The sequence below is a fragment of the Quercus suber genome, unplaced genomic scaffold, assembly GCF_002906115.3.
Source record: "Quercus suber isolate HL8 unplaced genomic scaffold, Cork oak 2.0 scaffold_2, whole genome shotgun sequence".
In the NCBI taxonomy this organism is placed as follows: domain Eukaryota; kingdom Viridiplantae; phylum Streptophyta; class Magnoliopsida; order Fagales; family Fagaceae; genus Quercus; species Quercus suber.
In genome coordinates, this window is record NW_027069469.1 from 4215048 (window position 1) to 4229867 (window position 14820).

The 14820-nt window shown below is 38.6% G+C and overlaps 1 protein-coding gene across 1 annotated transcript; it reads right to left on the bottom strand.

Moving 5' to 3' along the window:
* Positions 1-5862: 5862 nt before the first annotated feature.
* Positions 5863-7008, bottom strand: LOC136069893 (uncharacterized). The gene has a single exon (XM_065779001.1). It carries the CDS (start codon positions 7006-7008, stop codon positions 5863-5865), a length of 1146 nt encoding a protein of 381 aa, XP_065635073.1.
* Between the last annotated feature and the right edge of the window lie 7812 nt (positions 7009-14820).

Consider the following 14820-nt stretch of genomic DNA (forward strand, 5'->3'; position numbering starts at 1 on the left):
AAGCTTCCCCATTCGCCCTTGATGCACCCAGAGAGGCTGGTCAGCCAGTTGAACCAGCCAAAGACAAAGATCAAGGGTCGGACGAAGAGAAGACTCTTGCTGAGTCCCAGAGCCAAGCCCTAGAAGATGCTGCTCGGGTAGGCCAGGCTGCTGATCTTGTTGTCCCTCCAGCTCAAGAGTAGATGTATAGGGCTTTTTTTTTTTTTTTTTTTTTTTGTGTAAGAGATTGTAAGCTACTCTTTTAACTAATGAAGCAATTTCTCCTTCGTATTTATTTCCTTTGTTGTGTGTGATACAACCTACTACTATTATTAAGTCCTGTACTTTAACTTTATGGGTATGTGGGTGATCGTGATCCTAATATTACGTTAACAACGCGCATGACTAAGATTGGTATTAGAAAGGGGCAGAATGTATGAGAACTATTACTAAACAACGAAAACTACAGGGGTTATAGTAAAAAGCTCCACAAGCCTTTCCAAATGTGCACAAAAGAATAAGAGGCAATATAGATTAGGGTTAATTTAAACACATTCAGGAATCTCAATCATGGCTCATCAGAGAGTGATACTTCAATAGAAACCGTTACGTTGGATTTAGATTCAAGCAGTCAGAGAGCTGTGATAGTGTTAACTTACTCAAGCCGTCTGGTTCGAGGACAACGGGTATAGCTAGATTTAAATTTAAACACTTAAAGGAATTGTAACAGAGTGCTAACTAACCCATATCATCTGGTCTGAGGACTACAAGCATGAATGGGTTTAAGTTTAAACACTTAAAGAAATTGTAACAGAGTGCTAACTAACCCATATCATCTGGTACGAGGACTACAGGCATGAATGGGTTTAAGTTTAAACACTTAAAAGAATAGTAGCAGAGTGCTAACTAACCCATATCATCTGGTTCGAGGACTACAGACATGAATGGATTTAAATTTAAACACTTAAAGAAATCGTAACAGAGTACTAACTAACCCATATCATCTGGTTCGAGGACTACAAGCATGAATGGATTTAAGTTTAAACACTTAAAGAAATCGTAACAGAGTGCTAACTAACCCATATCATCTAGTACGAGGACTACAGACATGAATGGGTTTAAGTTTAAACACTTAAAGGAATAGTAGCAGAGTGCTAACTAACCCATATCATCTGGTTCGAGGATTATAGACATGAATGGATTTAAGTTTAAACACTTAAAGAAATCGTAACAGAGTGCTAACTAACCCATATCATCTGGTCCGAGGACTACAGGCATGAATGGATTTAAGTTTAAACACTTAAAGAAATTGTAACAGAGTGCTAACTAACCCATATCATCTGGTCCGAGGACTACAGGCATGAATGGATTTAAGTTTAAACACTTAAAGAAATCGTAACAGAGTGCTGACTAACCCATATCATCTGGTCCGAGGACTACAGACATGAATGGATTTAAGTTTAAACACTTAAAGAAATCGTAACAGAGTGCTAACTAACCCATATCATCTGGTCCGAGGACTACAGGCATGAATGGATTTAAGTTTAAACACTTAAAGGAATAGTAGCAGAGTACTAACTAACCCATATCATCTGGTCTGAGGACTACAGGCATGAATGGATTTAAGTCTAAACACTTAAAGGAATAGTAGCAGAGTGCTAACTAACCCATATCATCTGATCTGAGGACTACGGACATGAATGGATTTAAGTTTAAACACTTAAAGAAATCGTAACAGAGTGCTAACTAACCCATATCATCTGGTCCGAGGACTACAGGCATGAATGGATTTAAGTTTAAACACTTGAAGGAATAGTAGCAGATCAATATGCTGATTAAAAGAAAAGTTTGATTAATAATAATACCTTTTGAGGTTATTTACATTCCATGGGCGTGGTATCACATGACTATCCAGATCTTCAAGGAAATATGCCCCAATGCCAGCTCCTGAAGTAATACGATATGACCCTTCCAATTAGGCCCTAATTTTCCCCAAGCTGAGTTCTTGGCGGTGCCAACCACCTTTCTTAGTACCAGATCACCAGGTTCCAGAGGTCTGAGCCTTACGTTGGCGTCGTAGCCCTGTCTAAGCTTTTGTTGGTAATGCACTAATTGGACCATCGCATTTTTCCTCATTTCATCAATCAGGTCCAAACTCTTCTTTAGCTGTTCATTGTTACCTGTCGGACTAAACGAGCTAGTTCTCAGCGTCGAAAATCCAGTTTCCAAAGGTATGACAGCTTCAGCCCCGTAGGTCATTGAGAAAGGAGTCTCTCCAGTAGACCTGCGTGGAGTAGTTCTGTAAACCCAAAGTACATGTGGCAATTCTTTTACCCATTTACCCTTCGCGTCATCTAATCTCTTTTTCAAGCCATTTACAATGACCTTGTTGACAGCTTCGGTCTAGCCATTACCCTGGGGATAAGCTAGGGTGGAGTACCTATTCATGATCCCCAGTTCGCTACAATAACTCCTAAATGCTTTGCTATCAAACTGTAGGCCATTGTCCGAGATGAGAATACATGGGACTCCAAATCGAGTAACTATACTCTTCCACATGAACCTTTGCACGTCTACGTCTCGGATGTTGGCAAGAGGTTCTGCTTCGACCCACTTGGTGAAGTAGTCAGTGCTGACCAGCAGATATTTCTTGTTTTCTGCAGCCTTAGGGAATGGTCGCACGATATCCAAGCCCTATTGGGCGAAAGGCCATGGGCTGGATAGCGGGTTGAGAGTCCCTTCTGGCTGATGAATGTGTGGGGCGAATCGCTGACACTGATCACACTTTTTAACATAATCTAGGGCTTCTTTTTGCATGTTTGGCCACCAATAACCTTGAGTGATGGCTCGGTGAGCCAAAGATCTACCTCTAGTGTGGCTTCCACAGATTCCATCGTGCAGTTCCTCTAATAACAGCTCAGCCTTTTCAGGATGTATGCACAACAAGTACGGTCCTGAATAGGAACGTTTGTATAGTTTCTGATTTTCAGACAACCAGAACCTAGCTGCTATCCTCTGAATTTTATCGGCTTTTCCATTCTCTTCAGGCAAGATATCTTCCTTTAGAAACTTAACTAAATGGTCCATCCAACTGGGTCCAGCCCTGACCTGATGTACTTGAGTTACTTCTTTTCCTGCTTCAGTGGGTTTATACAAGTCCTCAACGAGGATAACTCTCGGCAAATCTTGTGCCGAAGAGGTGGTTAGAGTGGCCAAGGAGTCAGCGTGTGAGTTACCATTCCTAGGAATATGCAGCAAGCTGAACCCTGACTGCAGATGTTTGACTCAGCTCAAGTATCCCTGCATTCTTTCGTCCTTTGCCTCAAACTTCCCCTGTACTTAACCCACAATCAGCCTTGAATCCGAGAATAACTTTACTGCCTTTCCCCCCATCTTTTGGACCATACTCATCCCCATCAATAGGGCTTCGTATTTCGCCTCATTATTTGTTGCCGAGAAACCCAGCCTTAATGCTTTTTCAATAACGATTCCCTCGGGGAATATCAGCACTAGCCCCACTTCAGAGCCTTTCTAGTTTGCAGCACCATCCACGTACGCCTCCCAATGGGAAGGGCCTTAGTATGAGATCATACCAACCGATTTTTCATCCATGTCTGATGTCAGCTTTACTTCTTCTAATCGGGGCTCCGTGAACTCGGCTACCAAATCAGCAAGCACCTGGCCCTTGACCGAGGTGCGTGGCATATATTTGATATCAAAAGCCCCTAAGATCGCCCCCCATTTTGCAATTCTTCCTGTGTAGTCTGCACTTCGGAGTATAGCCCTGAGCGAAAGCTGGGTGAGAACGACGACTGTATGGGCTTGGGAGTAATGTGGGAGCTTTCGTGTACCGAGTACAACTGCTAGAATAGCCTTTTCCAACGGTAAATAACGGATCTCGGCATCATGCAACGACTTGCTTACACAATAAACGGGTTTCTGCACACCGCCATCTGCTCGGATCAGTACCAAGCTTACAACATGGGTAGCTACAGCGATATACGCGACCAAGACCTCGTCGGGCTTAGGGCTGGACATAATTGGTGGTCGAGCTAGATAATCTTTTAACTGTTGGAAGGCCACAGCGCACTCCTTCGTCCACTCGAATCCTTTCCACTTGTTAATCAAGGAAAAGAAGGGCCGACACCTATCCGCTGATCGAGAGATAAATCGATTTAGGGCTGCCGTCATCCCTGTCAGTTTCTGAACCTCCTTGGGATTCCGAGGAGCTTGCAACTCATTGATGGCCTTTATCTGATCAAGGTTGACCTCAATTCCCCTGTGAGTCACCATATACCCTAGAAACTTGCCTGATCCCACACCAAATGAGCACTTAGAAGCGTTCAAGCGTAGCTTGTATTTCCGGAGAACTTCAAAGGTACTTTCTAGGTCTTTCACGTGCTCGGCCACCATTTTGCTCTTCACCACCATGTCATCTATGTAAATCTTAATATTTCTTCCCAGCTGTGGTTCAAACATCCTCGTCATCATCTTTTGGTAAGTAGAACCTGCATTTTTCAAACCGAATGGCATCACCTTATAGTGGTAGTTACCCATGGGAGTCACGAAAGCAGTCTTCTCCTGGTCTTCCAGGGCTAAGGGTATCTGATGATAGCCTTGGAATGTGTCCAAGAAGCTCATTCGGGGGTGTCCGACAATGGCGTCTACCAGCCGATCGATTTTTGGCATGGGAAATGGATCTTTAGGGCATGCCTTATTTAAGTCAGTGAAGTCCACACATACTCGCCATTTCCCATTCTTCTTTTTCACCACCACAGTATTTGCCAACCACTCTGGGTAGAAAACCTCTTTAATAGCTCCAGCTTGTTTGAGGTTTATTACTTCTTCTCTGACTGTTTCAGCATGTTCCCTCGATGGATGCCGAGGGGGCTGCTTTTTAGGGGTGATCATGGGGTTTACTTTCAAATGGTGGCATATAAATTCCGAATCCAACCCTGGGGCTTCATAAGCATCCCAGGCGAATACGTCGAGGTTCTCCTTAAGAAATCGTACTAACTCCTCTTTTTCCTGCAAAGGTAACTAGGATCCAACTTGAAAGAATTTTTCGGGATTATCTCCAATGAGGACTTTTGTCAAATCTTCGTACCCTGCGTCCTTGTCCGGATCTTTAGTGGGCGATGACTGATACTTTGGTTGCTATAAGCCCCTTTCAGCCGTAGTTGATGACTCGGCTCCTGGCTCATGTTGAATGGCAGCTACCAAGCATTGTCTAGCTACGGATTGATCCCCCCGGATTTCGCAAATCTGGCCTTCGAATGGGTATTTGATTTTCTGATGCAAGGTGGAAGAAACCGCCCCTAGCGCATGCAGCCAAGGTCTGGCTACAATCGCCGTATAGGGTGAAAAAACGTCCACAACTATAAAATCTACCTCCACCACCTCTGAGCCAGTCTGTACAGGTAGTCGTATTTGGCCCTTCGGGGTAACAACTCTTCCTTCGAAACTTATTAGCGGAGAACTATATGGTATTAAGTCACTAAGTTTGAGGTTCAGCCCCCTGTAGAGATCAGGGTACATTATTTCTGCAGCGCTACCTTGGTCAACCATCACCCGTTTCACATCATACTCCCCAATTCTGAGGGTGACGACCAACGCTTCATCATGAGGTTGGACAGTGCCCACCTTGTCCGCGTCCGAGAAACCTAAAACTAGTTGATCGCCCAGTTTACACGTCTTCGGATCTTAACCAGATTCTCCTGCAGGTAGCCGACCCACCGACATGATCTTGGACGGCTAGGACCCTGTCCTCCCTAGGGCTGCAAAGATAACATTGATAGTTCCCAGAGGGGGTTTTAAAGGATCATCCCTTCGGGACTCCGCACTTACCGGACCTCCTCGACCACTAGTGTGATGTAAGAGATGTCACAGTTTCCCTTCGCCGACCAGTTGGTCCAAATGAACCCACAAACTTCTGCAGTCCTCAGTCGTGTGTCCATGATCCTGGTGGTATTGGCAATAGAGATTGCGATTATGTCTATCAGGATTCCCTGCCATCTTGTTCGGCCACTTGAAGAACGGCTCGTTCTTGACCTTTTCTAAAACTTGATGGACTGGATCTTTGAATACGGTGTTGACAGTCTGGGGGTTGGCTGCCCTTGACTGCGCCGAAAAATCTCTCCTTGGTTTGCTGTTGGCGTATCGATTCGACTTGAAATCTCTCCTCTCTTGGGGGATAACCTTCTCCTTGCCTTTCCCTTGTTGTTGGTCTTCTTCAACTCTCTTATACTTCTCAATGCGGTCCATTAGCTGACGCATGCTAGTAACGGGTTTACCAGACAAAGATGTCCTTAAACCATGGTCAGTAGGGAGGCCGAGCTTAAACGTTTCTAGGGCCATTGCATCAAAATTGCCCTCCATGTCATTGAACATCTCCCAATATCTGTCCGAATACACCTTCAGTGTTTCTCCTTCCTGCATGCTCAAAGATAGCAGAAAAGACAAGGGTCGGGCCACTCTTCGGCAGGTGACAAAACGTGAACCAAAGGCTTGGGTGAGCTCTTTGAAAGAGTTGATGGAATTTGGGTTCAGCCCATCGAACCACCTCATGGCAACTGGCCCAAGACTGGAAGGGAAAACCTTACACATCAGCGCTTCGTCCTTGGAGTAGACAGCCATCCTTTGGTTAAAGTGGCTCACGTGTTCCACGGGGTCTGTTTTGCCGTTGTAGATGGTGAACGTTGGTTGGTTAAAGCACTGAGGAAGTCTTGCCTCTTTAATCCTGCACGTGAAGGGTGACCAGGAGATCTGGTTTAGAGCCCTGCTCATGGCATCGTGTCCCACGTCTCCCCGTGATGGACTTCTGCGTTGCTCCTTGCGAAGAGATTCCTCTTCATAGGTATAGGAATGGCTGGCTGGTGTCCTGGATTTATGCTGGTAAGTGACGTCCGGCTCGTCATCTGGGTCCTCGTCAGAATACGAGGACGCCCGTTTCCTCTTTGCATGGTGTAACTCCCTTTTTAGCTTTTCAATCTCCCGCTGCAAATCTCGGTTCTTCTCTGCATGGGACATTCGACTCCCACCATGTGATTGATTCTGACCAGGGGGCACGGTGTGTACGCTACCCTCACGGTCTTGTCTTCGCTCCAGGTTAAGAAAAGGGTCCACGTGCTAAGATGCCCTAGACTCCGCTTCTTGTTGACCGTGTCCAGCCATCACCTACCATTGTCTTCATCCCTGCACAAGCTCTTCCCACAGACGGCGTCAATTGTAGGGTTCGTTTTTGTAGCCCAAGCCTAAAAGATATGGGTTGAAGGCCCAATAAACCCAGGACAATGAATTTGTAGAGAGTGGGTAAAAGAGCTGGGCTGGTTATGAAGTAAACAATGATAGGTTAGGTTACTTGCAGTGATGATAACATGAAATAATGCATGAACAACTCCCTAAATGAATGTCCGAAGAGATGTTTTATTAAGTGAACAGTGATTACAACATTCAGAGGTACAGTAAAGCTTCTCTTTTCTTTCTCTCCTTCCCTCTTATTAGGGACCCTTCTTCTTTATATAGCATCCTTTCCCATCATCTCCATCGTCCACCTGTTCTTCATCCGCGTATCTACTTGAATGCATGTCACGTCATGTGCTTACTTTAGTTCTTTGTGAGTGGCGGTAGCTGAGGTTACATTGTTCAGGGGTCTTCTCCACATAAATATGGCCAGAAAAGCTGTTGCAGTGTATTAAATGTGGTGGTGGCAGCTTTTTCTTTAGATATCTCATTGTTCTGATCATCTCCAGACCTACCCAGAACTTATCATCATCATTGGGATCGCTAGGAAGATTATACGGACCTTCCACACGTTTATTTGATCAAGGCTATTTGTGGCTGAGGAGTGAGACATCTTCGGACCAGTAGTGACCTCTTCGGACGGTACTCCCCTCTACTTCTGGGCTTTCTGCCTTCAGATGGGCCGTCCCCACCCAACTATTGCTCATCGGAAATATAATACTTCTTAACCCGGTATTCCAGGCCCGTTAAGTAGCTCTGGGTTTTTACCCCCCACAATAATAAATAAATAAAAAGTAAAAAAAAGAGAGTAGGGTTTTCAAGAGGCAATCCTATGAAGTTTGAAATTTGAATTACCTAATCTCAAATTATATAAAAATAAGAGTGAAGTTATTACTATTAGCCTCTTTTAGTTAAATGAGGATTTTGAAAGAACAAATTCAAGAACATGGAGATGAGAGGATAAGATCAGAACAACTTTCCAAATCCTATAACATGTCGACTGTGACCTAAATTGCTAATGACATCCTCCTTATGTTCATCATACACATTTATTGTTAACCGTAGTGATGGTGGAAGACAAAAATAAAAGGTAGAGGATAAAGAAAATTTTAATGGTAATTATTTTAAGTTTATTTGTATTATATTGAAATTTGAAGATAGTAGAAAAATTAGAGGACTGGGAAGTTGTTTTTTTTCAGGCTTCTAATTGTTTAAAATTTAAATAAAGAAAAAACCCAATAAAATAGGATTTTGAAAATGAATAATTTTACTTGTTGACCCTAATAATTAATCAATTTTTTTTAATAGAAAATTAATCATTATCATTAATCAAATTAATCAATATGCTAATTAATTCTTATGTGTATTATTCTTGTACTTTACGGGCAAATTCAAAACCGTTGTTACCATCATTATCCATGGAAGTTTGAAAACTTTTAGCTGATTTTTTTGGCTTTTTCTGTAGATGATTTTTTCTTGCTTACCAGCCAATAGCTGCCTTTAAATGGTAGGTCAGTTTTTAATACTCATAACTCATAAGTGCCCGTTTGGTTGGGCGTTTTGAGCCCACTTTTACCAAATATGCGCATTTGCAAAATGCTGAGAAGTTATTTGCGTTTGGCTCAGCCCAAAATGCAACTTTTTGAAAAAAGTTGCGTTTTGGGCCAAGGCAAAAAATGGTCCGGAAACGCGCAACAAATATGCAGCAGCAGAGGTCCATAAACAAAAGGAAACGCGCATTTTTATCCGTTAGCTCTTGCTGTTTACCAAATTACCCTTGCAGATATATACCTCAGTTCTCACGCTTTTCCTTTTATTTCTCTCGTCTCTTCTCTGCTCTACTGTCAAGCCCTGAGCTCTCTCACTCTCACGCTCATCTCTTCTCTGCCCTCTCTGTGGTAAGTCATCCGTGAACCCGATCGACCACCACAATCAACAAAATCAACAAAACCCATTTCAAACCCAACTCAAAATCAAACCCAAAATCCACAGAAAATCAACTCAAAATTAAACCATTAATTGAAAACCCATAACCCAAACCCAAAATCAAAATCAAATAAAAATACAAACCCAATATTTCAATCATCTTCATCATCATCATCATCATCATCATCATCATCATCTTCTCTGGAGGAAGTGAAAGAGCAGGTTTCGAATTGTCAAAAAGAAAAAAAGAAAAAAAAAAGAGCTCAGTGGTGGAACAACGTTCTAGAGGAAAAGAGAAAGGGAAAAAGGGGAAAAGAAAAAGGGATGAAGAAAAAAGTGAAAAGTGGAATGTTCTGGAGGGGAAGTGGTAGGGAAAAAGGGGAAAGAAGTAAAAAGAAAAAGAAAAAGAAAAAAGAGAAGGGTACGTGGGTGGAGGAGAAAAAAGAGGGGAAAAAAAAAGGAAAAAAAAAGAAGAAAGAGGAAATGTTGTCACAATATTTGTATAATATTTTCACAATAAATTTTAAAAGGTAGGTTATTATTAGCTAATATTAGTGAGAAAAAAATAATTTTTTTAGAAAGAGAAAAAAATAATTTTAATAGTACGTTAAAATTAAAATCTGTATTAATTTTTATCACAATATTTTTACAATAAATCTTAAATGGTAGGTTATCATTAGCTAATATTGGTGAGAAAAAAATAATTTTTTTAGAAAGAGAAAAAAACAATTTTAATAGTACGTTAAAATTAAAATCAGTATCAATTATCACAATAATTTTACAATATTTTCACAATAAATCTTAAGTGGTAGGTTATTATTAGCTAATATTGATGAGAAAAAATTAATTTTTTTAGAAAGAGAAAAATTGATTTAAGTATATGAAGTAGTTGATTTAAGTATGAAATAAACTCACATTAAAAAAAAAAGTCTGAAATAAACTCCCTTATATATACATTGTCCTTTTTGGTAATTTATCCCTTAAACTGCCACTTTTATAAGTGCTAGCCAAACACTCAGTTTTTTCAAAAAGCACTTTTTAACAGTTTTTACTAAACACTCAGTTTTTTGAAAATGCACTTTTTTATTATGCACTCTTAAAAAATTCTACCTTTTTATTATACACTTTTACAAAAAGCTGAACAAAACTCACCTATTTCATAGTACGCACACTTAAGTTTGCCCCGTTGAATGACTGGCGTCATTCAAAAAGAAGTTTTTTTTTTTGTTGACTTAGACACTGGCCTACAACTTTTAGGCTTGTAGAACACGCAGTAACCTCTTAAACAAAGCCAAGCTCTAGAAGGAATAAAATACTATTTTTTTCAATTTCTTTTCCAAAATTTCTTCGAAGTGCTTTATTTTTTGGGCATGCCATTGCCCCTTTGAGTCCCACCATTGAATTTAAATGGTAAGACACGTGCCATTAATCATTAATGAGCTGTGATTCCTTAGGAGTGAAGGTTTTCCATTCTAGAACTTTTCTATATATATATATATATATATATTTGGGAAATTAAAAATGAATTATCGTGGAGTTCAATTAATATGAGGGAATTGAAAATATGACTAAAGTAGTAAGTGGAATTCAAAAAATTAACTTCATTGACTCCATACCATATGAAGCTAGTAAAAAAAATCTGACATAAAGTAAAAAATTTTGATATAAAACAATTTTTTAACAGGTGTTCTTGTTAACCCCATATATTTTTTAAGGGAAACTATAGAAATTTTATTCATGCAAATACTATATAGTAGTTTATACATCTTGAGCCCAAAGATGCTAAATGCAACCAGGATTCCCCTCTGACCAGACAGAACCACCCTCGAGATTTTTTGCATGCAATTCTCATGACTCATGTGCTGGCTTCTTCATGCACCTTGATGGTGAACAGGAACTGACTTTTAGCCAAGCATCATCGAGAATAACCTGATTAATTAAGCTTAAGCCTGTGACTAATATTTAGTAACATTCATAAATAACTTGAGTACCTAATCTCAATATTTGTTTGGGAAAGTTATTTGGGTGTATTGAGGTTATGAATTGTACATGTGACAACGAGACATAAAATTTTCACTTTACAAGTGCGTAAAGTCTCCTTGTAGAATAGTATCCATTCCAAAAAGGAGAAAATTACATCAAGTAAAATCCAAAACTAATCTCAATATTTCAGTTTCCAAAAATCTCTGGAGTATCAAACTATTAATAGAAAAAAAATTCGACCTCATGAGTCGAAAATACCAAACTTAAAAAAGTTCAAAATACTAGAAGTTTGATCTTATTCCAAATTCTGAACTCATTTAATGTGCATAATCTCATTAACGATTATCCCAAAACTTTATATTCTTCATGATTTAAATTTGGAAGGGAAAAATGGATGAACTTGACAACTTAATAAGTAACCAAAACTTGATTAGCCTAATCAAGCATTTAGATAAGAAAAACAATAAATTGTACATAAGAACAAATTATATAAGCAAAGAAATTGTTTCTTAGTTTGATGGGAAAGTAACATATAATTTGACATTAATTTTACGAATATCAAACGACCAAATAACTATTGCCAATTCACATAAATAGGCCAATTAGACGATATCATCTTGATCTTGTCTATTTGTGCCGCCAAACAAAGAAAAACTTTTGAATGCTTGGGATGTATGTTGGATCCAATGTACCAGTTTATTAGATGCATGGCAGAGAAGCTCATAAATTAGTTTGTACCAGCTCCGACGAATAAGCTCTACAAAGAATCCACATATATTAATGATGAGCAGCTTTAAGGGATTGACGAGGATTGAAGCAAGCAACTCACATGAAAGAATTGCACAAATGACACAAATAAACTTGAACATTGGGAGGTAGGTTGCGTTTTGAGGTCCTAGCTTTATCCCCAAAAATACGATGCTGTAGATAGCTATTACCATGATAAATAACAACATGATTTTATCGTGCTCTTTGAGTGGAGAGATGCCTGAGCCTTTAAAGGTTACTCCAAGAACATTAAGCAAGATCGTTATGAGAAAGTTAAGTGGATCATGGAATTCTATGGAGGAGCGAACTTCTTTCCCGCTTGCACTTTTAAAAAATATAAAAAATAAATCATGAGTTTATTTTTTTTTTTTTTTTTTTTTTTTTGGCTAACAAAGATAGTGACATATAAAACGTAAATATTCGAGGTTAACAAAAAATAGCTGAAGTGAGGCATTTTCGTGATGAATCATGTGATACAAAATAAGCATAAAAACAAAAAAAGAGAATATCCAAAGGCTAAATATTGATGCTACTCCTATTTATTAATTTACAAAAACAAAGTCCATGATGAATTATCCTTGAGAAAAGTCGTATTTTAAGGCTCAGTGCCACTGAAAATTTTAAACTATTCATTGACAATACGTCAACTAAAATATGTCGGCATGACGTGCACTTCATGACGTGCATGTCATCCTTTGTCAGCAAGATACGTATGCAATGATGACCTAAGATTACATAGACACTTTGAAAAAAATAATGAATAACAAAACTACACCCAAAGAAACAAATAAAGGATTTATAATTTTTATGTGAATATTAACTTAGTTCTTTATTTTTCAATTTCAGTAAAAACCTCTTAAACATTATATTTATCCCTTCTCAAAAAAAAAAAAATTTATATTTATCTGTGACAATAATAGAACATTATATTTTTATAAAAAAATAAATCTTAATGGAATTAATCGATTTCTGTACACATGCGTTTTTTTTTACATCAACGAAATTTCTTAAATGGCAATTCTAACATCATATCACATCCATTGCAAGTTAGTGAAAAAACAGACAATATTTTGGCCTACTAATTTATTTAGTTTGAGGTAGATCTAAATAGTCCAATAAAGTATTCTCACAAACCTACAATTAGATACAGAGACTAGATTGATTCATAGTGTTATAAGAACAAAAAATGCTCAAATGAGAGAAGAAAATAGAAGGAGTCACATGAGAAATCGAAGGTGTTCTAATGAGAAATCATAGATTCTATTTATAAAAACCCTTAGAATATTAAATATAAAAAGAGAAGAATAACACAAACATGCAAGTACAAAACATACGTCCTTTTCTTGAATCTCAATTCCAAAAACCCTATACCATCACAAAACTCTCTTAACATATTTTCATGAAACTCTCCTTAACAACCCTTCACCTCCACTCTGTTTAGCCTGATGTTTATGGATATGTACCTCGACCTCCAATCGGTCTAGCTTGATGTTTATGAACATGTACCTTGGTTAAATTTGTGTTGTTACTTTCATTCTCTCTTTAATAATGGATTACCAAAGTACCAAGATGTACGCTAAATACATCGATTAGTTATTAGCTTGGCAGTCAAGATTTTGTAATGTTAACATTCAACTGATACAATCCTAAAATAATGAGTAAAGTGAAAAAATCAACCTCTCATTAATTTAACATTAAAGCAAATAGACTTTCAAAGAAGTAAACAACTCAAAACATAACCAAATTATGGTAAAGTCAATCCCTCACTCACCCATAAGATGACCAATCACTTTGGGAGTCAAATTTTTGTCCACCATTTCAAAGATCTTAAACAAAAGATAAAACATGTAATTATGGAAAGCTCAAAGAGAGGGGAATCAGATTGCTATGTGGTCTATCCTTCACAAAATAGCTCATGCACATGGGTTTTCTAAGGAATGGAAGGAAATTGTCAATTAATTGAATGACCTAAACTCAAATCTTACACTGAAAAGAGAGAAGCTTTTACTCTTAAAGTCTTTCAGTTAAATGAAGTTTTTGAAAGGACAATTTCATGAAGATGGAGATGGGAGAATTAGATCAGACCAGCTTACAAATCCAATAACAAGTGATTTTGACCTACACTATAAGGTGCACTCAACCACCCTTCATCGCTTATCACATCATCCTTATTAATCATAATACCCTTTTCCTCCTCAACTAAATAATATAATTAATCACCATTTATAATTCAAATTATTTCCAAAGGGAGATAATAAAATAAAATTATGGAGTGGTTTTATAAGGTAGAAAAGACAAGGGTAGCAGAGTTTATAGTAAAGAAAGAGATGAAATTTATGGGCTAATGCCACTAAATAGAATGAGTAGTAAATTTTTATTTTTATTTTAAATTCTTGAACTGTTATGTTCTTTCCCATAAGGGTCTATTTTGAGTCACAAGAAAATGAAGAACGAACACATACCGGCGCTTCGATTTCTTTGTTTTCTTTCTCCTTGGAAGTGCTTGTGAGACTGATCGATGTCTCCCAACCGAACATTCATGAATCCTCAGCTTCTCTATCTCAATGATCGCCATAGCTGCTTGGTGAAAATGAATATCTAATTGCTGCATGCAATCTCTATTTATTCTCATGTTAATCATTTGGTATACTATTATTATATGATTCAAAAAGTCAAAAAGACCTATTCCATCGTTATCATTTTGATGTCCATGGCTGTTGAAAAAAGGGGCTGAAATCTACGTAGTTGTGGAGGACAGAGGCCAGGCTATTCAGTCAATATTATAGTCGGTAAAATCATTTAAAAACAGTGTTGTTGAAATAGTTAGCAGATTGGTCAGTATTCCAGTTACTTGAGGCAATTAATTATTAGTTAAAGGCAGGAAATTTTGGGCCGTCAAAACTTCACATGATTGTTCTATGA